The 26,294-nt window shown below is 33.7% G+C and overlaps 1 protein-coding gene across 1 annotated transcript; it reads left to right on the plus strand.

Moving 5' to 3' along the window:
- Positions 1 to 10,561: 10,561 nt before the first annotated feature.
- LOC112998560 (uncharacterized) lies at positions 10,562 to 11,723 on the plus strand. The gene is made up of 3 exons (XM_026124675.1): positions 10,562 to 10,822; positions 10,915 to 11,278; positions 11,620 to 11,723. Exons 1-3 carry the CDS (start codon positions 10,562 to 10,564, stop codon positions 11,721 to 11,723), a joined length of 729 nt encoding a protein of 242 aa, XP_025980460.1.
- The last annotated feature ends 14,571 nt before the right edge of the window (positions 11,724 to 26,294 follow it).

Here is a 26,294-nt window from a genome sequence, read left to right on the forward strand (position 1 = left end):
GTTTGAATCCACCATTGATTCCATAAAATCAGAAAAATAGTTAATCACTCATGTAAGCAATGACAGAAACCTGTGTACTCCTATAACCATGCCATGTCAATGTTCACAAATGTTTTAAATTAATTTGACTGCATTTTCTCTCCACTCTTCCAGAATTTATTATCAATGCTCGAATCTTGGATGGCCTGTCAAAAATAATGTGGAAAGGGCCTCTCATGATTCAAAAACTATAATAACTACCTATGAGGGACAACATGATCATGAAATTGCCCCTGGAAGGACTGTCACTCATAATGCAGCTACAAATACTCGCACAACGGCAACTAATGGCAAGGTAGGATCCAAATCTACTGGTAATACTGATGATACAGGGAAAGATGACAAACCATTAGTCATGCAAATTATAAGGATGACAAAGAAAGATATGTAGACTAACTTGCTTGCTGGTGTTTTAGTGATAAATGATAAACCAAAGACAAGTCTAGCATTTTGATGTGTTCAGAAAGGAAGCAATTTGCATAAAAGTGAAGTAATTTTTAGAAGATAAATTGAAGCACATATGTTGATGACCAAAGCTTTCGTCTAAAGTTACCATGATATGAAATTGCAAAGAAATTCTACAAAGCTTCAAACTGAAGAAACAATAGTAAATAAAAAATGAGTCATGTTTGAGAATGAAGTTACATTAGAAATAGACATCTGAAGGTTTCTTTGTGTCAATATACATTTGATCAAAGCCAAGAATATCTTATCTGCATCAAGACTTGAATCTCTCTACACCAAACTATCTTTCAAAGCAATAAAACCTTTGAAACTCTGATCAAAACAAAGCTTGGTAGAATCAAGCTATCCATATGATACACTTTCTGAGGTATAATCAAAAGTCTTGAAATCATAACATTTAATGAAGGTATTGAAACTCTTCTAGACTTCCACATGAGTCATATTCTTAGGATTCATCAGAAGGCTGAAGATTGCTTAATTTAATGATTCAAGATAATGAAGAAGCTGAGTTTTATCCTTTAATCAAACAGATTTCAAAATACTAAACAAAGGATAATATATCACAACTACAATAGCTGGCATTGAAGGATCAATTATGAATAAACTTGTGTCCTATAATGAAGAAGAATGAAGCTAAACTATCTACAAAGACACATCATCAATCTTTATTAAAAAAACAATTGCTACACATCAAGATCTTTACTCAACAAACATATCAGGAAATTTTTATAATATATGTTTCACTAAGTTGTACTTTAGAATGAAAATTTCATAATGACTTTTGAATTCTGACTGAACATAGCATTGTTGGCACAATGTCCGAACTCCTGCAACAAAGCACAGTGTGGTCCTTACATCAAATAGATAGTTTGTTGAAAGCCTTCTTAAAGAGGTCCAAGTTGCCATTCAAAGCAAGCAACTCCATTGAAGCAAGAATTGTAAACACTAGCCTCCTCTGAGTGAGAAAATCTGCTTTTACCTTTCTGTTGAGAGTGACCCACTTCCAACTTAAGATTACATTGTAAATATGTGAGAAGTGAGATATGTATTCCTAGTAGAAAACTCCTATTTTAAGAAGAACCTATATATGTGAAGTACCTTTACACAAAAACCTTTTTGCTATAGCCTAGTATAAGACTCCAATCCAAGGCCAAGTGTTGGTGCTATGGTGAGGGAGCAAATGTGTATACCTTAAGTCAGTGGAATTGTCACTGAATAATTTTTAAAATGTTGTTCTAGGACTTAGGTGAAGTTCTAGGTCGTTGAAACCTTGAGTTGAGGTGTTGTGCTATTGTGTACCAGTGTAACTAGAGTTGCGATAGTGAAATCTCACTAGTTTGGGTGAGGACTCGACATAGCACTGTGACTTGGGATGAACCAGTATATATCCATTGTGTTATCTTCTTCCTTCTCCACACTTATGATTTATTATCTAATATGTTACTAAACACTACTATTATAAGTTAATCATCAAGAAAAATTTTAATAAAATCTTACTAAGAAGATTTCAGAGAAAGACTTGTGTCTATAATCAAAAGATTTGAGATTTTCATTCTAAAATTATATTTTCCAGAAACTAATAAAGTTCTCTTCTAAACACAAAGTATTTTCATTCTAAACAATCTTTTTTTGAACCATCTTTGGAATTTGAGAAACAATTTAAAAGGAATCTATGTTTATTTGAAAACACCATTTAATCCCCCTTCTTGTGTTATTTTGTTTGCTTTACTCATTAGAGTCTTTATGATTCCGTATGCATGAGTAACTTACATACATTTTTCCTTTTCAAATCATGTGGTGACATGGATTCCTTCTTGTCTCTATGTCTTCGGAGAAAATGAATTAATTGAACATGTTTTGAGCAATTATTTCCTTATGGATAAATTGCCTTCGATTTCTATGTGATTCGTTTGATCCATGTAGATGAGTTGTTTCTTTATCATCCTTGCTTTTAAATGGGATGAGTGTTTTGAAGAAAAAATGAATCTTGATAAAGTTGTGAGGGTGCACATGCAAGTTTCATGAAATGACTTTCCCTCTTGATACCAAGTTTCATGAAATGTTTAAGTTGTATTTTATGTTCTTGTTCTCCATGTTATGAGGTTATGTGTTTATATTCATGATTTAATTGAGAATGAAGATCCAACATTCTGACTTTGTAGATCGAGGTTGAGTCGAGAAAAGGGAGATAATAAGAGATTGAAGGTACCTTGATGTTTAGGATATGATAAGAAGTTGATTGTATAGTTGTTACCCTTATCGTTTTAATGAGTGTTGTCATAGAGTTGCAAATTGAAAAAGTATATTGTGGTTTAACTATTGCATCAAAGGACATATCATCTAATGAATCTTAGCACACACAACATTGTTCAACATATGGATGCTCACATAAACATTTTCATTTATTAAGTTAAACACAACGTATCTATAAAAAGATGTTGTAACACTTTATTCTAAGTTAGCTCTTGGACAACGAGCCTAATGATTGCTTTTCAAAAGCCCATAATAGACCCTTAAAAAGAGGCTTTTGGAATCACTCTTTTCCTCTATCATAAAACACTTCATCTTCCTTCTTTGTATCCAAACCCTACCTCGGCCTTCTCTAATGGTCATTTCAAACTCAACCTTAGCTGAGACCATTCCCACCATGGAGATAACCACCATCCACACTAATAATGAACCCTCAACCCATGTAGAACACTTCTTTGACATCAATAAACTAGAAAACGTAGGTCTCAAACTCCACAAGACAATACTTTTTTGTGGGGCAAGCCTCTTCTTCAATGAGCCTCAGACCATCTACCCAAAACATATCAGAATGTTATAGAGGAATGCATAATTAATGAACAGGAAAACTATAGTATCCAAGGCTCTAGGAGCAAAGGTGGTGCTTTCCAGTGACTCTATAGACAAGGCCACAGGCTGCCTTGATGAAGGGAGCACATACCATGAAGGGTGGGAGAATAACTATGACTCCAATGTTGCAAGAGCACTTTACAAGGAAAACATAGAAAATACAGGTGATCAAGAGACCATCGTCTATAACTTGATGTTTGAAAGGGAAAACATTCTTAACAAGAGTATTCTTCACAAAGTTTGGTCGAAGACAACTCTGTCTGATCTACATAAGTTTATGCTCTTCCACTTAATAGAAAACTTTCCATTCAACCTACCTCACACCTTCTACATCAACATCCAAAAAAATCTAAAGGGCTTAGGTGGACCGGACGACATTTATTATGCTGCCCTGATAAATAAGATGCTTTGGGATTAAGGAGTTTATCATGTCTTTGGTAGGATGGACAAAGACTCTAATCACACCATCATAGCCAAAGGTTCAATTGTTGCTAAGCAGAAAAAATTTAGCAAAACTAACCTAAAATCTATGAAGGTAATGATGGAACAAACTCTAAAGGAGGCTCTTTAAGTGGATGAGGATGCAATCAACAAAAGAAATCCTAAAAGGCTAGCCAATGCTATGGTTGGTGAAGGCAAGGGTCTAAATAGCTTTGGGATTGTCAAAAAGATCTAGAAGATTATGAATGACCAGCAGAAGAAGAAAAGGACAAAGAAGCAACCCCAAAGGAAGGACAAGGAAGAAGATTTATTGACCGAGTATCACTGAACTAAGAGAATACATGAGTAGTCTAGAGTGTCAACTCCTACTCATCTAGTTGCCAATGCTCCTCAAAAGTTTGTTCCTCAGAGGTTGAAAGAACTCAATGAAATTGTCGATGATGATGAAAACAATGTCCAGATTGTCCTTCAAAAATGAAAGGCTATTGCCTAAGTTGTTTCTACCCCCAAGAAAGAAAGGATTGCCAAACTAGCAGCTACAACCAAAGATGTTGTCATTTTGTCTGTTGTTCCAAGACGAGTCAAGACTAGAGCCACCAAAGCTAATCCCAAGATTGGTGACAAAGATTGTTATATTCCTATTGTTGGAGACAAGGAATATGCTCCTCTATCCTCATTAGACAATGAGTCTACTGAAGATGCTCATGTCTTTCCACTACGGCAAGCGTCCATTCACTGCAACAAAAAAAACGTCTACCTCTATCTCTCACACACCTAGATAGATTTAGGAGTTTTTTGCAACAAAAGGTACCTTTAACGATTTCTCAGAGGTTTCCTTTGGTATTCATTTTAGGTAATCCTTAATCTTCATCTCCTTTCTTTGAAGATGTCCAAGGAAAGCCTATCTCTATAGAGTCTGTTTTTGTACAAGCACCAGAATGGACAAGGCATGACTATGTGCATACACCATCTAAAATATTCAAGGCTCTTTCATCAAATGCCATAGATCATTTAGCACCTCCTTAGTGGACACATCCAGCACAATCTAAAGTCATCAAAATGCAACCACATTGGTTGGTGCCTGAAACCCAACAATGAATTTGTCCATCCATTGAGATCACACTAGAAGTATATGGAAAAACCTCTAGAAAGACAAAAGGAGCACTCAAAAAAGTATCCCTTGGGATTTTTTTGAGAAACATAGGAGAAATCCTTCATAAGAAGTATAACCACCCATGAGTGAGTTTCAGAAAAAAGGTCAACATCTGGACGCCATTTACAAAGCTCTTACCTGTTAATCCAGTAGACCTAGACCTCTACTTGTTAGACTACTCAATGCTTGGAGGGATAGGTTGCACATCGCAAAGGTCATCGACATCAAAGTTGTTATGAACAAGGTGTGCCCTCGTCTACCAATTTGTGATGCTGGAAAGAAGAAGTGTTTTTAACTTTGCTATTACGAAGAAATGCCTTCTAGACAGATAAAAGTGGAAGTGGTGAACTATTCAAGGAACTAGAGTTCGTTGTTCAATGGAAAAAAGCTCGTTCAAGCTCTACATGCATATGATTTTAAAGTCTTATGATCTCTAAACTCTCTTTTCTCATTTAGTTACGATGGAAGTAACAATATTGATCACCATGACTTCATTCAAGTGTCTAGTCAAGATGTATCATTTTGATGATGCTTGTGCATATTTCACCAAGGATGTTGAAACTTGCTTGAAAAGCCTTCCCACCATTTTTCATGGGAGACCACTTATGATCTAAACAAAATGGAGGAAAGAGAGCTTGGAGATCATAAGACTAAGCTCCATGATGCATAGAAGGAAAGAAGAGCCAAGATGGAAGAAGAATCATTTTTTGCTACTAGTGCCAAAGCTGTGGACGACAACATTGTTCGTGAGGTTATTATTAATCTCACAAACACTAGTGTTATGAATGAAATTCTAGAGTTGTCCAAAACAGCTCAGGCTGATGAGATTGTTCATCAAGAGAAAGAACCAGCGTCTAAACAGTCCACTGATAATTGCCTTAAGAACATTATTTTAATGACCATTTTATGGGCAATTATGTTAATATTTGAATACATTTAAACTTGTTTGACCTTGTTTACAATTAAGTTTTGAATAAGTAAGAATAGCTTTAACATAGTTTAAATATTTGATTTTTCATCTAATTTTAGTTTATTTTGTCGAAGAAATAAATGAAGAAAGAAGATAGCTAGTGTTGGGATCCAATTCAATGCCATTTCAAAGGAAATTTTCAAGGCTAAGGGGTCAGAAATGTAAGGATCAGCGTGCACCTTAAGCTCAATGCGTACCTCAGCCTCAGCCTGCTTTTAGGTTGCAGCTGGGAAGCTCTCCCTTACCCTTCATGGCTTCCCTACCATTTTTCATCCTCTTTTTCATTTATTTTCTTCTTTTTGTTTCATGTAGTGAGGTTTACCCATTTTGGGGGTTGATGTAGTTGAACCCATCCTTATGTTTATATTTAGATTCTTTGGGAAGCTCTCCCTTACCCTTCATGGATTCCCTACCATTTTTCATCCTCTTTTTCATTTATTTTCTTCTTTTTGTTTCATGTAGTGAGGTTTATCCATTTTGGGGGTTGATGTAGTTGAACCCATCCTTATGTTTATATTTAGATTCTTAATCTGTGTTTATTTTTCATTATTAAGTGTTCTCTTCTAATCATTAATGTTTTCTTTAGCTTGATCACCCTTTGCTTGATGTTATGGTTTAAATTTTCTTTGGGAAATGCTTTTGAAATTAGAAATGGAGAGGAGCACCTAATGGGTTTTGTGTCTAGGGATGGAATAAAGCTTGTTAGTCATCTTTTAATTGTTCTTCTTAAAGCAAGTCATTTGATTAAACTAATCAAGGGATTGATAGTTTGGTCAAGGGACTTAGATTCTTTCCATTTGACGGATTGGGGTTTGAGTATTTTTGTGAGTTAATGATAATAATTGGGCTTTGATCTAGATTAGTGATATTTGTTTGCATGAAGAGGTGCTTTAGTAAAATCAATCCCAAATCTTTTATCCTTTGTTATTTTACTGCATATGTTTGTAAAAATGCCAAAAATAGTTTTTGTTTATTTATGTTATTGCTATTTACATTTTCGAATTTTAATCAAATTATAATTGTAGTTTCCCAAAGCCATAGTTATGAACATTGTTATTTCATTGAGTATTACAAGAGTCTTGGATACAATAGTTAAACTTCCATTTTATACTATTTGTGTGACTTGGTATGCTTGCCAAGAATACAACAAGCATCCACAACCTCAAATGGAGCTATGTCAAATGAGAAGGGTGCACCTCATGCTATAATTGTCTACTCCACTAGTTCAGGTCCTACCCCACTCAACTATGCTCATCCCTCTGCTATGACTAGAGATCAAGTCCAAGATATGATAGGTCAAGCAATGGATTCCTTCATTGAACGACAGAGGCAAGAAAATGAGCAATTTAGGCTTTCAATGCAAAATTCCATCACAACGCAGTTCTCCAACTTTAGTGTTGTTCTACTCCAAAATCTACAAAAAACTCAAATGACTATCTTAGGAGTTGTTGTTGCCCTTGCATCTATTGTTGCCCCTGCATCCCCACCTCTCAACCATCAACCCCCACTTATTGAACCAACACCACCATCTTCACCACGGTAACACCCCATTTTCCTGTAAAAATTAATTAAAAAGGTTTTTTATTTAAATAAAAATGGAAGTTTAGAATAAATAATAAATACGAGTTTTTGGAAAATAAAAAGAGAGTTTTAGAAATAGTGTTTTTTATAATTAATAAAATAAACTAAAAAAATAGGAATAAGAATTAAGTCATCACATTTCTCACCATATAAAGGAGCTTTAAACCCTCAGAGCAGTTTTACAAAGCATTTTCTACGTTCTCTGTTTCATTTTCTCTGATGCTCGAGAATCCTAATAGAGCAATCGGAAGAGTAGCTCTAGAGAGCATCGAAAACGTCGCCATTGCAAATGGAGAATGCTTGAGTGACTACATCGAGGTAAGGAATGAGTTACTCATGCTTTATTTAAGATTCATTCATGTTAAAAGTATCATATTATGCATGTTAGTTTGTAAAGTTATTTTCAACGACAACTTATGATTATTTGTTTTATAGATATTTACTTATGATTATTTCTTTTATATAATTGAGTCCAATAGATTTGTTTTCTACTTCTTTTTTATATATATTTCAATTCTATAGTCTTATGCCTTGTTTCATGTTAGTTACATATCTCTCTCTCTCTCTATATATATATATATATACACACACACATGCACATAAATGTATGGTAAAATGTTCATATAATTATTTGGAATTGGTGCATTGAAAGTTTTCATTGAAATTCAAGATCCAGTATGACATGTGCTAGTTTTATATATGTAGATTTAGCTATATATTTATTTATATCAATATTTGATGTTTATAATATTGTATTGTTGTTATAGTATGATTCCGAAAATTATTCAAGTGTTGGAGTTTGAGAATATTATGGTTAGATTTGAGATATATGTGTATTGAGTTGTAAGTTATGAATTATGCAATCACACAACTGTAAGACCCATTAAGGGCGATAAGTTTTGTGATGGGTTTCAAAATGGGAACCCGACAAGTTTAATTACTTAAGGCGCGATGAGTTAAAATCATTTTTAAAAAAATGAGTAGTTGCATGTATTGCACAGTTCATAGGTAGAGTCTATGTGTTAAAATGTTTTCTAGCTTGGACCTAAAATAGGAGGGGGAGGCCCTGACGGACTCCTCGGAGTCTAGGCCTTGGGGGTAAATACGTTTGAGTTCCCCTTTAAGCTTGTGCCGATCTCACATGGTTGGAACATTCTCTCAAAATAGAGTGACCCTGATTGGTTTGCCTATGATTTCACTTAGTGAGAGTGACCTAACTTACTCATGGGCTAAGTATGAGCCCACTTATCTTTGTACATATTAGATTAAGGTTTCATTAATTTTGGGTCTTGTATTTAGGGATCCATAATGTAGGTAGGGTACCCTAGAAATATAGGATTTTTCAGCCCTTGTATTTTAGGGCATCTAGACTAGTTTTTGTATTAGGGGTAGTTTTGTAATTTCATATGCACTAAGTGAATATTTGATGTGTGTGGTTGGAAATAAATTTAATTGAATTGGTAGAAGCCCAATCCAATTAAATTTTAGAGGGGGAGGTGAGCATTTGCTTACTACACCCCATTGCCACATCATATAGTCACACTTTGTGCATGTCCTTCATGCTTTACATGCCTCATGACACCTAAGCACACTTAGTGGAGAATCTTGGAATTGATCTTGGATTAGTGGGCTGAACTATAACTAAAATTCACTAATCATAATTAGTGAAATTTTGGCTCCAAAGTTTGGCTCCACAAATTCAATTTCAAATTCAAGTGAAATTTGAATTGAAATTCAAATTTCCCTCCAAATTTGTGTGACACTTAGGCTATAAATAGAGGTCATGTGTATGCATTTTTTTGAACTTTGATGATTTGAATATTAAACTTCAGATTTCAAAGCTCATTTAGAGCACAAAATTTCGTGCTCTTCTCTTCCTCTCCCTTCATTCATCTCCTTCTTCCTCCAAGCTCTTATCCATGGCCTCCTATGGTGGTGAGCTTCTTCTAGACTCATCTTCTCCTTGAAGTGGCATCTCCTCTCTCTCTTCCTTTCTCCATTCCGCTGCCATTCATCTTCCAAGAAGCAAATGAATCCATTGATGAAGAAGATCCTAGGCCTACAAGCTCCAAGGGAGCTTACATCACATCATATGATGAGTTCCATGCAGAGATGGAGAGGCTTAGCCCTTGTCAAGGGTATGCTCTGATAGATGTGACATTGAGGAATGGGGATTTATTTCATATGTTATAGTTCCATGAATAGTATAGTTGTTTTATGTTTTCTGCTTTTAGTTTAACTTCATTTCATTTAGTTTGGACAACCTTGTTTGAGCTAAGATGATTTTATTATTTATTTGGACAATTTTTATTATGATATTTGAAAATTGAATGTGAAACTTTTACCCTTTTTGAAATGCTTTTATTTAAATGTTTTTTAAAACTTTTAATTAATTCTGCATTTATATTCCTTTTTTATTACTATATATGTGTGTGGGATAAAGGGTGTTACATTAAGTGGTATAAGAGCAGGTCGAACCTTTCAACCATGTGTGTTATGAGCTTTCTATGTTTCCTTGTGTACTCTGATGTGTTGTTGTACGTGTTGTGTGCCTTGTTTCATTATGTTTAGAGACTTACTCTGTTGTGTTTGTACGTTTCTCAATTATTTTGCTTGTTACTTGACATTAGAAGTGATGGTTGCAGGAAATGAATGTGAATGACTTCTTACCAAGGCTCTGAACAACCTGGCGTAAGTCATGGCTAATCAAGGAGGCGGTGGAGGAGCAGCTATGTACCATGGTTTAGATCACTTTTAGTGGAATGACCTATCTACCTTTAAAAGGGGTTATATCTTGAGGGTACTGAGCTTTGTCTGAGGGAGATTGAGACTTCTGGGTAATGGAGTGTCAGGACCAGTAGAAGGTGTGGTTTGCTACTCACATGCTAGCATATGAGGTAGAGTACTAGTGGGAGAACACCCATCTACATTTGAAGGGAGCTGGTGGTGTTGTTGTCCCATGGGAGACTTTCAGACAGACTTTTCTGGAGAATTATTTTCCATAAGATGTGAAGAATAAGAAAGAGATGGAGTTCCTCGAGCTGAAATAGAGGAAAATGGTGGTGACAGAGTATGCAGCTAGGTTTAAGAACCTAGTCAAGTATTTTCCTCATTATCAAGGGGAAGCTAGGGAGATGACCAAATGTGTGAAGTTTATCAATGGCCTGGGACTAGAAGTGAAGATGATGGTGAACTGCCATGATATCCATAACTTTGCACAACTGAACAACATGTGCAGAGTGTTTGACGAGTATCAGCGGGAGAAGGACGCATTCTATAGGAATGCTAATGCCGGTCATAGGAAAGAGAAGAATCATGTGACTCACAGTTATGCTAAGCCATATTATGCCTGATGGAAACATGCATCAGTGCCCCTCTTGGGAAATATGACAATCGTTTTGGGGGATAGAGAACCGATGGATTCCAACCCACCAGTAGAGGATTTCAACTAGGTGGTGGGAGTTCTCATCCAGCTAGCAGGGTGCCTCAGCCTATTCATAGAGGTTGTGGGGGTGGTGCTTCGACTAGAGTTGCTACTCCATCTCGATGTGCTAAGTGTGGTAAGGTTGGTCATTTTGCTCGTGAGTACCCAAATAGTGACGTGACTTGTTTCAACTACCGAGGTAAGGGCCATATCAGTACTAGCTGCCCACATCCCAGGAGGGAAAAGAGTAGTAGGAGTCTTAATAACCAAAGTGGACGACCGAGGACAATGAGGAGAATGTTTGCTCTTAGTGGTGTTGATGTCGCACAGTTCGATGATCTCATCCAAGGTATGTGTTTCATAAGTCAAGTGACCTTAGTTGTATTGTGTGATTCAAGTGTGACACATTCATTTATTTTCGTGTCTATGTTGAAAAACTTGCTTTGCCTGTGTCTTCTTTGAAATTTGACTTGATTATCAATACACCTGCTAGTGGGTTTGTTTTAACTTTTGATGTGCACTAGCAATGTCCTATCTTAATTTCTGATAAACAGTTTCTAATTTTTTTGGTTGTTTTACCTTTGAGCCAAATTGATGTTATTTTTGGTATGGACTGTTTATCTTCCAACCACATCTTATTGAACTATTTTGAGAAATTGGTTGTCTTCATTGATTTTGGTGTGTGTGAAGGTGATATATTTTTGTCTGCTAACCAGGTTGAAGCATCTTTGAGAGAGGATGCACATGTATACATGATCTTAGCTAGTATGAGTGCTGAGACCAAAACCCTATGAGGGATATACCCTTGGGGAGGGAGTTTCTGGAGGTGTTTGGGTTACCAACTGTGAGAGAGGTTGAGTTCTTCATTGACCTAGTGCTTGATATTGGACCTATATCCTTATCACCTTATAGGATGTCCCCTATAGAGCTGAGCAAGCTTAAGAAATAGTTAGATCAAAGAGCACTTAGAGAAACAATTTGTGAGACCTAGTGTAGTGTGTCACCCTGGGGAGTGTCGGTGTTGTTAGTCAAGAAGAAGGATGCGACCATAAAGCTATGTGTAGACTATCGTCAGCTAAACAAGGTGGCGATTAACAATAGGTACCCTTTGCCTAGTATAGATGACCTGATGGACTAGTTAGTGGGGGCTTGTGTGTTCAGTAAGATAGATCTTACGTTCGATTACAACCATATTGAAGTGAATTTTGAGGATATTCCAAAGACTGTCTTTAGGACTCATTATGGCAATTATGAGTACCTGGTTATGCCTTTTGGTGTGACCAATGCCCCTGGTGTGTTCATGGACTACATGAACAGGATCATTCATCCCTACCTAGATAGCTTTGTAGTGGTCTTCATAAATGATACCTTAGTGATTCCAAGAATAGGGAGGAACTTGAGGAGCATCTAAAGGTTGTGTTGTAGACCCTCAAGGACAATAGGTTGTACGCCAAGTTGTGTAAGTGTGAGTTTTGGCTAGAAGAGGTGAGTTTTTTGGGTCATGTTATATCTAGAGGGGGAATAGCAGTAGATCCTTCTAAGGTAGAAGTCGTTATGAGCTGAGAGTTCCCTAAGTCAGTGCTTGAGATTAGGACCTTCCTTGGGTTAGCAGGTTACTACTATAGGTTCAAAGAGGATTTTTCTAAGCTAGCCTTACCTTTGACCAAGTTGACTCGTAACGATCATGCTTTTGTGTGGGATGCCCAGTGTGAGAGTAGTTTGCTTACCCTTAAGGAGAGGTTGACCACTGCACCAGTTTTAGTGTTACTCGACTCGAGCAAACCCCTTTGTGGTGTATTATGATGCATCCAAGATGGGTTTGGGTGGAGTGCTTATGTAGCGGGGCCAAGTAGTGGCCTATGCTTCCCAACAGCTCAAGATTCATGAGAAGAATTATCCTACACATAATCTCAAGTTAGTAGTCATAATGTATGCTTTTAAGATTTGGAGGCATTATCTTTATGGATCAAAATTTGAGGTGTTTATTGACCATAAGAGCCTTAGATACATGTTTGATTAGGAAGAGCTTAACATGAGGCAGAGGAGATGGTTAGAATTCCTTAAGGATTATAATTTTGAGCTTATCTATCACCCAAGTAAAGCCAATGTAGTAGTTGATGACTTGAGTAGGAAATCCCTTCAAGTGTTTTCTTTAATGGTTAGAAAGTTAGACCTCCTATAGTAGTTTAAAGACATGAGTTTAGCATGTGAGATCACCTTTGGTAGCATTAAGTTGGGTATGTTGAGAGTCACGAGTGACCTCTTGAGCAAGATTCGTGAGGGTCAGAAGTCTGACCCATTCTTGTCAACCCAGTTAGAGTTCATAACTGCAATGAGAGAGATTAATTTTAAAGTGGGGCTTGATGAAGTCTTGAGATTCCAGGATAGGGTGTGTGTTTCTAGTGTACCCGACCTTAGGAAAGCGATCTTGGAAGAGGGTCATATGAGTAGTCTGAGCACCTTATGTAGATGTTTTGGTGTCCGAGTATGAAGAGGAAGGTTAATGAGTTTGTCCCTGCTTGCCTAGTGTGTTAGAAAGCTAATATAGAACACCAAAAGCCTTCATGGAATTTGCAACCTTTAGAGGTACCTGAGTGGAAGTATGATAGCATCTCTATGGATTTTGTTGTGGGGTTACCTAGGACCCTAAAGGGATTGGATTCCATTTGGATCGTTGTGGACAGGTTGACAAAATTTGCTCACTTCATCCTAATTAACATTAAGTATTCCTTAGAGAGGTTGACTAGCTTGTATATCAATGAGATAGTTAGACTACATGGTGTGCCTTCTAGCATAGTTTATGAGAGAAACCCCAGGTTTACCTCTAGAATTTGGGAGAGTCTCCATAAATCCTTGGGAACCAAACTTAGGTTGAGTTCTGCTTATCATTCATAGACCAATGATTAGGCCAAGCATACCATCCAGTCATTAGAGGACCTTTTGAGAGCCTATGTGTTAGAGCAAGCGGGTAGCTGGGATAGTTTCTTACCCTTGATAGAGTTTATATACAACAATAGTTTTCACTCTAGTATAGGTATGGCACCTTACCAAGCGTTGTATGGTATGAGATGTAGTACACCTCTATTTTGGGTAGATCTCAGTGACACCATTGCCTTAGGACCTGAGGTGGTTTAGTAGACCATTGAAAAGGTCAAGTTGATCCAGGAGAGGATAAGGGCAGCCCAAAGTAGGTAGAAGAGCTACCACGATGGAAGAAGAAATGACCTTGAATTGTTGTAGGTGATCATGTATTCTTGATAGTCACTCCGTGGAATGGGGTTGGCAGGGCGTTGAAGTCTCATAAGCTCACACCTAGATTCATTAGTCCCTTTGTTTCGGCCCAATTGCGTATTAGGTGGCCTTGCCATCATCTCTCTCTAATCTCCATAGTGCCTTCCATATCTTTCAGCTCATGAAATATGTTTATGATATGGTGCACATGATCGAGTTGGATGATGTCCAAGTGAAAGAGAACTTGACATATGAAATACTGCAACTAAGGATAAACGACTGTATGGTCAAGCAACTGAGGGGGAAAAATATTCCCATGGTTAAAGTGGTATGGGGGCGCGCTTCGAGTGAGGATGCTGCCTAGGAGTTAGAGGGCCAGATGTGTGATGCATATTCACCATTGGTAAGTTTTGAGGCAAAACTTCGGTGGAGTTGTAACACCCCATTTTCTTTTTGTAAAAATTAATTAAAAGGCTTTTTAATTAAGTTTTTATTTAAATAAAAATAAAGGTTTAGAATAAATAATAAATATGAGTTTTTAGAAAATAAGAGAAATGTTTATTTATCCTTTTTATTTAATAGAGAGAAAAAAAGTGTTTTTTATAATTAATAAAATCGGAATAAGAATTAAGTCATCAGATTTCTCGCTATATAAATGAGCTTTTAACCTTCAAAGTAGTTTTACAAAACACTTTCTACGTTCTCTGTTTCTTTTTCTCTGATGCTTAAGAATCCTGATAGAGCAACCGGAGGAGCTCTAGAGAGCACTGGAAATACCAGCATTGCTAAGGGAAAACTCTTGAGTGACTACATCGAGGTAAGGCATGAGTTACTCACACCTGAGGATTAGAATAAACATGAGTAGGGATCCCTAGAGGATAAATTTTGGATTATTTTTTCCTATTTTATGAAATTCAATTATGTTGTTATGCTTTTATTTGCAAATTGACAATGTTTGATGGACCAATTGATGTCCCGATGCGAAATTGTTGTGAAATTGATATGTTCTTATATTAAGTGTGAACCCTAGAAATTGGGACTTTTTCTAATTAGCGTGAATTGATGATGTTAAGTAAGGAGGGGTTTACGGGAAGTGAATTTTCTCTTTTCCTTCTCTTGTATTTAAATTCAATCAAATAAATTATTAAATTCATTTGTTTTAAGCGGGCACGGGTGTTATCGTGATTCCTTTTTTTCTGAGTTGTGGCAAATTCCTTTTTTAATGTTTGGTAACTGTATTCTCTTTTCATGGCTTAAAATATGAATCTCAGATATATGAGTTGTCTTTCAATTCATGTAATATTTGTATTATTAGATATATGAATATGAATTTTTATGGCATCCAATTGCACCTGTTGAGGCACACCCTTTGTACCATTATTGGATGTGTGGCGTGAATTTTAATAGTTAATGGACAAAAATATTAACCATGCTGAAATTACTATTGGATGTTTTCCATCCCTTGTATCACTAGGATCATGTTGGAACAGGAACTTATTGGCCATTCTTCTCAAGGAGCAATAGTAAAGTGGACAAAAATATATATGAATTAATATAATATAACCATTTTAAACAAGTCCACAATTATTTTATATACTTTCTGGTGTGTGTTTGTATATATCAATTCGCTTAACCAAATTCGCAATCAATGTAAATTTAACATTCACCTAGTTACCTTTTTTTTTTGTTTATACATGGAAAAATACAAAAACTTATATTTAACATATATAGATCAAAGGGTATTTTCAAACTCACACACACACACACACACACACACACACACACACACACACACACACACACACACACACACACACACACACACACACACACACACACACACACACACATATATGTTTTAAAAATATTTGAGATTAACTCATGTTAATAATATCATATTATGCATGTTAGTTTGGAAATGTATTTTCAACAGAAACTTTAGTTACTATAATATATATTTACTTATGGTAATTTGTTTCATATAATTGAGTCCAGTATATTTGCTTTCTACTTTTTTTAATATATTTGAATTGTTTACTCTTATGCCTTGTTTCATGTTAGTTACTTGTGTGTGTGTGTGTGTAAATGTATGGTAAAGTGTTCATATAATTATTTGGAAATGGTGCATTGAAAGCTTTCTTTGAAATTCATGATCTAGTATTATGTGTGCTAGTTTGATGTATATAGATTTAGTTGTATATTTATTTATATTAGTATTTGATGTTTATAATCCTATAGTGTTTTATAGTATGATTCCGAAAATGATTCAAGTGTTGGAGTTTGATAATATTGTGGATAGATTTGAGATAAATGTGTATTGAGTTGTGAGCTATGAACTGTGCAATGTAAGACCCTTAAGGGCAATGAGTTAATGCATGACGAATTTTGTGATGGACTCCATCGTGCTAACTTGATGAGTTCAATCACTTGAGGCACAATGAGTTAAAATAACTTTGAAAATTATTGAGATATTAAAAACAATTTAGTAGTTGTGTGTATTGCATAGTTCACAAATAGAGTCTGTGTGCTAAAATGTTTTCTAGGTTGGACCTAAAACTAGAGGCAGAGACCCTGATGGACTACTAGAAGTCTAGGTCGTGGGGGTAAATACACTCGGTTTGAGTGTTCCTTTTAGCATGTGTCGATCCCATATGGTTGGGACATTCTCGTAAAAAAACTCCCTATGATTTCAATTAGTGAGAGTGACCTGACTTACACATTGTGAGGTTTGTCTTGTGATGTACTCCTAGGTTTCTATTAGGACTTTTGGCAAGCGTACCAATTGTCGTTGTAGGTTTCACATTTATAAAAGAGTTCGTCTCCATAGGGACATGAGTTACTTAATTCATTTGGATAAAGGTGATCAGTTTAATAGTTATGTACAAATTCAATCAAATGCCATTTGGTTTTGGTTTAACTAACTAAAGACAGTTGAACGTAAAAGAATTGTAAAAATAACAAATTTACGGAAATAACAAAAATATGAAAATAACAGAATTCAGTGTGTCGAAAATACAGAAATTATGGAAACGATTTAAATTAATTCAAGAAAACATAGGATTGAATTTAATCATTCATACCCTTAGTATCCTAATATGATTAAAAAGTATAAATCATTTTCTAACATTACTAATGCACACATAGTTATCCCAAGTCGATTCCTCGCACTTGGAACATGAGAACATTTACTAAATATTGATCCCTCGCATATGAAGTAAATATCTCAATGTTACCATTATATTCTCATGCTTTTTGCAATCAAAACGTTATGCTCTATTCCTAGCAACGTAACGTAAAGAGTAAAATCATTTAACTCAAATTCTAAGATTACTTTCTAGTCTCACTTAAAATCCTATTTCATGACATTAATGATCAAATAGAATAAAGCATTATGAGTAGAATAAAATTACCAATAATGAGTAGAAAATATTAATACATATATAATATCAAAAGGGATGCATAAGGGTTCAAAGATTACTTCCAATCCTTAAGAAAAACTAACCGATCATTGTGCAAAGCAAAAAACTAACAAGAGAAATGACGAAGGAAGTGATCCACGGTCACAACTCTGTAGTGCCTTGGCCCCACTTTTCTTCTTCTATGTTTTTCTCTCAGCTTTCAGGTTGCTGGATCTCTTTTCCTCTTCTTCTGCATGGCTATTTATAGAAAAAGCCATTTACTGCAAGGGAAACTCGCCTAGGCAAGCTGCTTGCTTAGGGCTGAAGGTATCAGCTCGCCCAGGCGAGTGGCTTGCTTGGGGTTGAAGTTTTCTCTTAGCCTAAGCAAGTGGCTTGCTTAGGGCTGAAAGCCTGGGCGAATTTACGGTCAGAAATATTCATGAAAAGACCATTTTGCCCTTCCTTTTAGCTTTGTTTCTAGACTAACAAACAACCATCAAAACCTATAAAATCATAGACGAATCTTTCATATTTAAACAACAATATTAGTAAATGTACAATATATAGTTACAACTAGTTTTAGGGGTAGTTTATAAAAAAAACTATTTCAATTAAAGCATAAGTAAGTGCTAACAATTTAATCCCAAAATAACTAAAATTTGGCACTTATCAGTTCCCGATGAGGGTTTTGCCCTAAAAATGGTACCACATTGCATGTAGGCTTGAGTCTAGTATATATGTTGCATGAAGTTTGTGTTTGACTTTCATTGAGTTAATGATTGAGTTTTTGGTGTTTCTTTCTGGAGTGTGTAAACTTGAATAAGTGTGAATACTTGTTCGTGATTTTGCAAAGTGATGTTGTTTAGTAAATTCAACTCTATGTATTTATATGTTTCACATGCTCTGGTGTTTTATTATATACGAATGTAATAATTCAATCCTGGTGTGTGTTTGTATTTGGGTTGAATGCCATTTTGTTTCAGGTGAGTCAACATATGATGAGCTCCATGTTGAAGATGGAGAGGCTTAACCTTTGTCAAGGAAACACTCTGATAGATGTGACATCGGGGCATGGGGTTTTATTTCATATATGATAGTTCCATGAACAATATAGTTGTTTTATATTTTCCGCTATTAATTTGACTTCTTTTCTTTCAGTTTGGACGACCATTTTTTGAGCCAAGATGATTTTATTATTTATTTGGACAAGTTATATTTTGATGTTCTAAAAGCGAATGTGAATATTTTACCCTTTTTGAAATGATTTTATTTAAATGTTTTAAAACTTTTAATTAATTTTGCATTTATATTTCGTTTTTTATTAGTACATATATATGTGGCACCACCAACACAACCTCAACCACCACGTCAAGTTCAAGAGTGACTATAATAGTCTATCATCATTTCTTTCTTTGAACCCATTGTCTTTTTGTTTATGACAAAATAGGGAGAAAAAGAAATTTTTATTGTAAGCACAACTCTTCATAAATGGAAAACGTGGCATTTGGAGCATATTTTTGTTGTTGCTTAATCTGTTGTTGTTATACATATATATGCTTGCATGATCTATCCTTATTCTCATCATTAAAATTGTTGAACTTCGGGAAGTATATAAATGCTTTACATATATATCTGCTCTCCTACATATCTCATAATCATGCTTTTCTATATCCTTTATCATGTTGATTATGTTTTATGTTAGTCAAATTTTATACTATGTATTATCATCAAAAAAGGAAACATTGTTAGGTTTAGACAATCCACTAAACTGAACAACCTACAACACCTTAGATTTTGATGTTTACAAAAGTATAAATTGTTGATAAACTAATTAGTTTTTGTTAAGTGCATAGGAAAAACTTTGTAAAAGAGCTTACTGATTATTATGTCAACATCTATAGCTCTAGTAAGTTGCATCCATACTTACAGTGGAAAATAATTTTGTTAAGTTGCATCTAGCATCCAACACACTGTAAGTGATATAAATCACGTCTGTATACTAAGTGTTTATTACTCATGTCCACTTGATATAAATCATTTACATACTTATTTTATGCTTTTATAAGTGACACTCAACTGGGTACGAAAAGACAATGTTATCCACAAAGGGAAGTGCACAATCTCTCTTTAAGAAATTCAATTTTGTCTTTCTTTATTTGAACTACTAACATTTTAATTGAAGGAAAGGCCAAAATGGAAGAGAATAAAAGGTATTTATAGAATATTCTTCATAAGGTCGCTTTCAACGCGGAAGATGTGCACATGTTGTTGCCTATACTTTTATTCCTTTCCTCTCCAATCAAAGTGTGTCATGTTGTCTCGCCTCCAAATGTGAGACAATGTAACACTCCATTTTTTGTAAAATAAATAAAAAGAGTTTTATTTAAAAATTAATAGAGTTTTTAGAAATTAAATAAATGAGAGGAAAGGGTTTATTTTGGGATGTTTTTTATTGTATTGTAATTTTGCTTGTACAATGATAACTATGAATTGCTCATGTTTGATGGGTCACATGATGTGATCATATGTTATGTGATATTCTTTTTGAATTTGGGTGTGTTTTAAGGTCTGAATTGTGCCTCTTTTGCTTCATGAAATAGAGGTTTTTTACGAAGCACAATCGTGCTTGATGAGAGCACGCCCGTGCTTAGTGAAAATTAGTTGTTTTGAGCTCGTACTATTTTCCTCACAACATGAGTTAACTTGTGGTCTAAAAATGACTAAGAAAATGATTGAATTAGGTTTTTTGGTCTGCATAAAAGTTGTATCCCTGGATGTTATATAACAAATATCATTGGGTTCACCCAATTCGAAGTTGTATAGCCCCTAGAGAGTCAAATTACTGAGCAAAGGTCGAGTTGTGAGGATTAAGCAATGATCCAATGTTTACCTTAAGTTTAGACATAGTTAATGGTCAAACCGGTTTTTTGATCAACATAAGGGTTGTAGATAATTGTTTTAACTTTCAAACAAGATAAGTATGAACTTTATAGGATTACTATATCCCTTGTGTGAGATGTTAAATTGAGAACATGAAATATGGTTGTGAATAATTTTTTGGTTAATACAAGATGTGATATTACTTTTGTTTTGAATTATGAATTATACAATAACCAACTGGTGTTTACCTTGAGAAAAGTGTTTATGTGTGAGGTGTTAAAAGAAAAGTGTAGGGTTCCAAGTTAGGAACCCGAGGTGTTGAAAAGGAAAGTGTAGGGTTCTTAGTTAGGAACCTTTGGTGTTAAAAAGAAAGTGTAGGGATCCAAGTTAGGAACTTCAGGTGTTAAATTGTAGCGTAGTGCGTTAAACATGTTTGAAAACAAGTGTGAGGTCGTGGGTATTGTACAATTTATGAGCAGTGTTTGCGTGCAAAAGTTATTTTAGGGGTTGGACCTGAATCAGGAATGTGAGGCCATAATGGATTCTTCAGAGTCTAGGCTTTGGGGGTAAATACACTCAATTTGAGTGTTCCTTTAAGCTTATGTTGATACCATATGATTAAAGCATTCTCGGAAAATAAAGTGACCCTGACTGATTACCTTATGACTTCACTTGGTGTTGACATACACATTGTGTGGTGTGTCTTGTTATGTACTCTTAGGCTCCCTGGTGTTGTTTTTTCACTAACATGGTATCACATTGTTATAGGATTGAGTCTTAGTGTATCTGTTGCACAACGTTTGTGTAATGATCATTGTGACATGTTACGTGATTATGGGTGATGAATTATGTGAGTGTGAGATGTTGTGTTGTACTTGAGATGTGTTGTTTTGAACACATGATTAATGTGAAGGTGTGGAATGTGATTTTGTGATTAAATCCTTAAAGACAAGTGATGTTATATATATATATATATTATGTGTGTATATGCGTGTGTGCTATTTGTGTTTGGATCTTGAACCATATGTTTGTAGGAGCACATGGTTAGGTGAATGACTTTAAAGAACCTCATGCTAGAGAATGATGAGACATAATGCACTGATAGGATATGACATTAAGGCATGTGTTTCTGTATTAATTGCATGAAGTTATGGACATGTAGTTTTTATCATTTGTTTCACATGTTGAGTCTTTAGTTCATTCTTTAGAATTTTGGACAATCTTGTTTTGAGGAGAAAATGTATTCATACCCTTAATTAATAAGTTTTTAATTTGGTGATTAACGCAAATGTGAACTTTTTACTCATGTGAACTTTTTACTCATGTGAACTCTTTTATGTTTACTGAATAAAATCATTTTATGTAATTCCACATTTACATGTATTTTATTATATAAATATGTATATCAGGGTAGAGGGTGTCTCAGACAATGCTCATACCAAGACTCAACACTAATCCCATTACGGATCTTTCATTGAAGTCTATAAAAGGTAGTCTCTACTCAAAAGTAGAGCACAAAAGAATCATTAAAGAAAAGGAATGAGAAAATCTCTGAAGCAAAACTATGCAAAATCACTAGATGATACATTTGATATTATATTGTCCATCCTTTTCTAAGAAAAGTTATTTTTGTATCCAAGCTTAACTATTTATTCACTCTTTGTGTGTTATTGAATCTCTATATTGATTCAAACTTTTGTTTGTGAAAGTCAAGAGTGGCTTAATGTTAAACTATACTTGGGTGGTATTAGATTCAGGGGGAGTCTGAAGGTGTGCCAAGAGTGGCAATGAGAATACTTGTTTGTAATCAATGTTTTGATTAGTAGAACTCTTTATAGTTGCGTAAAGAAGAACTAGTTGTAGCTCTATTTGAGTGAACCAATATAAACCAAGTGTTTCTACGTCTCTCTTAAGTAGTCTTATTAAGTGTTTTGTTAGCTTACCTTGGAACTATTTTCTCACCAATTGTTTACCTAAAAACCCTTTTCAAAATATAGATTTATAATTACTCGACAACCAAACTGGATTTTCATCAAACTTGTTTTTCTTATCAGTGGATGACTCTATTGCATATATCTTTCTAAATTGGTGATAAAGCTTTTTCATTATGACAAGTTATTATATTTAATTAACACACTATTCAACCTCCCTTCTAGTATGATTGTTGTTATTTCATAAACACTTAGTTTATACTAATTCATTTGAATTAAGGTACGTCTAATTCTCCTTTACAAATTGTAAAGAGTTCCATTAATAAAGAATGATTACAAACAAGTATTCTATCCTGCCACTCGTGGCTACACTAGTATTCTCAAGGTCACTATTGACACACTTTAAGACTTCTCCTAAATCTAAGAATACCCAAGTATTGTTTGTCACTAAGCTACTCTCAACTCTCACAAACATATCGTTTGATTGAATATAACGATTCAAAACACAAAGAGTGTATAAACAATAAGCTCAAACAAAATAAGTAACATTGCAAAGCAAAGGATATAACTATTTCAAGTACAAAATGTATTGTCCAATGACTAAAGAAAATATTGATTTCACTTTTGTTGTTTCACTTTGCATTTCACTTATCTACTTCACTTCAGAACTTGAGTCTCTATTTATAGACTTTAGTGAAGTAATTGTTGTGGGATCCGTGCTTGTTTTCTTGATATGACCATTGTCTCACATCTGGGAACAGAGCAACGTGGCACACTTTGGTTGGAGAAAGAAAGAACATAGTACATACAACTGCAAACATGGTACAAACAGTTACATGTGACTCTTGTCCTTAGCGAAAGTGACCCTTGAGGAATATCCTTTTTTCATTCCTTTCTATAATATACTTACCTTAAATTCAAATGTTATCAATTCAAACATAAAAGAGGCAAAATGAAATTTCAAGTAGTTAGGTTTGTGCACTTCCCTTTTGTTGCTAACACTGAACTCAATACTATCGTTGGACGTCACTTATCTCTTATATAAAAAAGATAGTGTGAGTGATTAAGTCCATTGGACGAGAATAAAAGAAACATAATCTATAGACACTAGGTTTCACAAAGAGTGGACGACAATATTATAATAGCACATTAGACATTGGATATTACTCTTTAATAAAATAATTTCCACTTAATGATTGGATGCCTAATAATTAGAGTTGTAGAATAAGAAATAATACTAAGTGTGCTTATATGTAGTAGGTCTTGTTTACTTATAAATAGTTCATTAGTTCATCAATAATTTATATCTTTGTAATCATAAAAATCATAGGCAAAGATGGATCGTCGAGTTGATCCATTGGACCATCCAATCTTAACAAATAATATTTATTTTGAGGTTGAAATTTTTATACTAAAACTAATTTAAATTTAATTAGTTGATATATTTATTACCAAATAATATGTTTACTTTATTAACATTATATACAAATATTTTGTTGATTAGTATTTATATAATAATATTATTTTTACATAAATATAGTAAAATATATTTAAATTAATTTATTAAATATGTTTTCATTAAAATTAATTTTAAATTTACTTCATTACTAATATCTTGAATTAAATTATTTTTAATTTAATGATAAAGATTACAATTATCATATCAGGAGACAATTTTTCTCAAATTAGGTAAGATCATGCAAAAAAATTATTTCTCGAGGTATTTAAAACAAATCGATACCCAAGTCTCAACAATTTTTTTCTTTTACTTTTAAATCCTTTCATTTTTATGTAAAACTTGTATAAAATAATTTTAAATAATTTCATAAATAATTATTTTGTTGAATTAATTTATGATGTTGAAATTTTTATAATAAATAATAATTTAAATATAATTAGTTAATATATTTATTATAAAATAATATTTTTTTCCATTTTATGAGGTTAAAATTTTTATACTATAATCAAAATATTTATTTTCTTTTAATACTCTTTCAATCTTTTTCTCATTTTAGAAAGGTTAATTAGCTCATTATATATATATATATATATATATATATATATATATATATATATATATATATATTTCAATGAAAATACTTTATTTTATAAATAGATATATTTTAACCATACGGCCAAACTGATGCTACGCTGTTTGCTAGTTGTCCTGAAACGTCAAGAAACAACTTCAATAATTTTTAATTTCTGTGTCCAATCTTTGCAACAACGGTCATCTCATCTCCAAGTGTTCCTATGGTCATCATTGTTCAAAATCCGTGCATTATTTTCTCATCTAACTTTTTAATTTAAATATTGAATAGATGTTTTTTAACCAAATTTTTTTTCCCACATAATTAATTAAAGTTACTGGGAATGTGGCAGTTAGGAAAATAATTTTTTTTTTGTTGCATTTCCGGACATTTTCGTCCAAAGATGACAGGTTGTCAGCAACATTGCGCAATACAGCAAATGTTGGAAGATTTCGTAGCCCAAACCCCCATATAAAGGCCAAGAAACGATGAAAAGTAAGTATGAAGATGTGGAAAGAAAGGAAAGAGTGGGAGCCATTCGTGTAATATTGTTGACCCGCAAAATTAATTAATGTGACCTCTAATTATTGAGATTATGAGACATGTATTACCAATAATCGTAATATCGGCCTACCTTAAATACTCCTTCATTTGTACTGTGTTAGCAGAAGTTTTACAAAATACAAATAAGAGAGTTATTAACCGGTGTCCTTTAGGACTTTTAAGTTTTAAGACACCGGTTAAATAATTAATAAATAAAAATAGTATTAAATTTATATTAAAAATTATGAAAGAGCGTATTATTTTAGTTTTTAGTAAAAGAGTATATAGTGAATTTATATTAATTGGGAGGAATGATTTATAAAAAAGTTAAGGATTATCGAGTTATTTGTCATTCATGATGATTTAAGATGTTTCTTCCTTACTTTATTCTTATAATAACAGTAGTATCTATTATTGACCCTGTCATTAAAAGTTTTAGAATCCAACTTTAATTTAAATTTATCTTAATTTATTTTTTATGTATTTTCACTGTATCCAATGAACCTGACAACCTATACCACTGATTACTGACTAGTTAGTAATATTTAAAATAAATAAAATTTCATTCTTAATAGACATTTTGGTTGACACGACTCTTTCCTTCTGTCAGGCAAATCTCTACGTTGGCGTAAGTTTGGGGTGCAGCAGGTTGCATTTGAATTTTTTAATAATTCAAAATAGTCGGTGTGGTTTGTCTGTAGGTGTTTCTTTTACTAAATGTGGCTACCTTTGGGGGAGGACATTTTTCCTCGACACTTTCCACACAAAAAATGAGGAAGGATAAATGATAATAGAAACTTCTATGGTTTCTCTTTAAGTGTTTCTTTCCCAAAATACATCTTCTCACCCTTATGTTTTTTTAAAATTCATATATTTTTTTTAAAAAAAATTCAATATATCTACCTTTCATGCAACTTTGAAAAGTTGGATTTGACCACGTAGGATCCTTTTTTTAACTAATTTGTATGTTTAAATTTGATTTTAATTTAAATTATTAAAATAATACAAATATTATATTATATAAATGTATTTTTAATTGATTTTATTAAAATAATTTTTTAATAAGAAAATAATATTATTAAGTATAATTATTTTTCTTCTATTATTTAATTTATATAAGATATTTTGTAGGTGATTTTTAAAAAAAAATAATTTTTTCTAATAATATACTTGCTTTAGTAAAAAAATTAAAACTTTTAATAATAAAAATTATTAAAATTGTCTAATAATATATATTCTTTATTAAAAAATAATTTTTTAAAAAATAATTATTTTCTCCAATTTATTATTAAAACAATTTTTAGAATTTTTTTTATATTTTTTAAGAGATATATATAGATAAAGGAAAATGT

This window comes from Glycine max, chromosome 12 (genome assembly GCF_000004515.6).
Source record: "Glycine max cultivar Williams 82 chromosome 12, Glycine_max_v4.0, whole genome shotgun sequence".
Taxonomy (NCBI): Eukaryota; Viridiplantae; Streptophyta; class Magnoliopsida; order Fabales; family Fabaceae; genus Glycine; species Glycine max.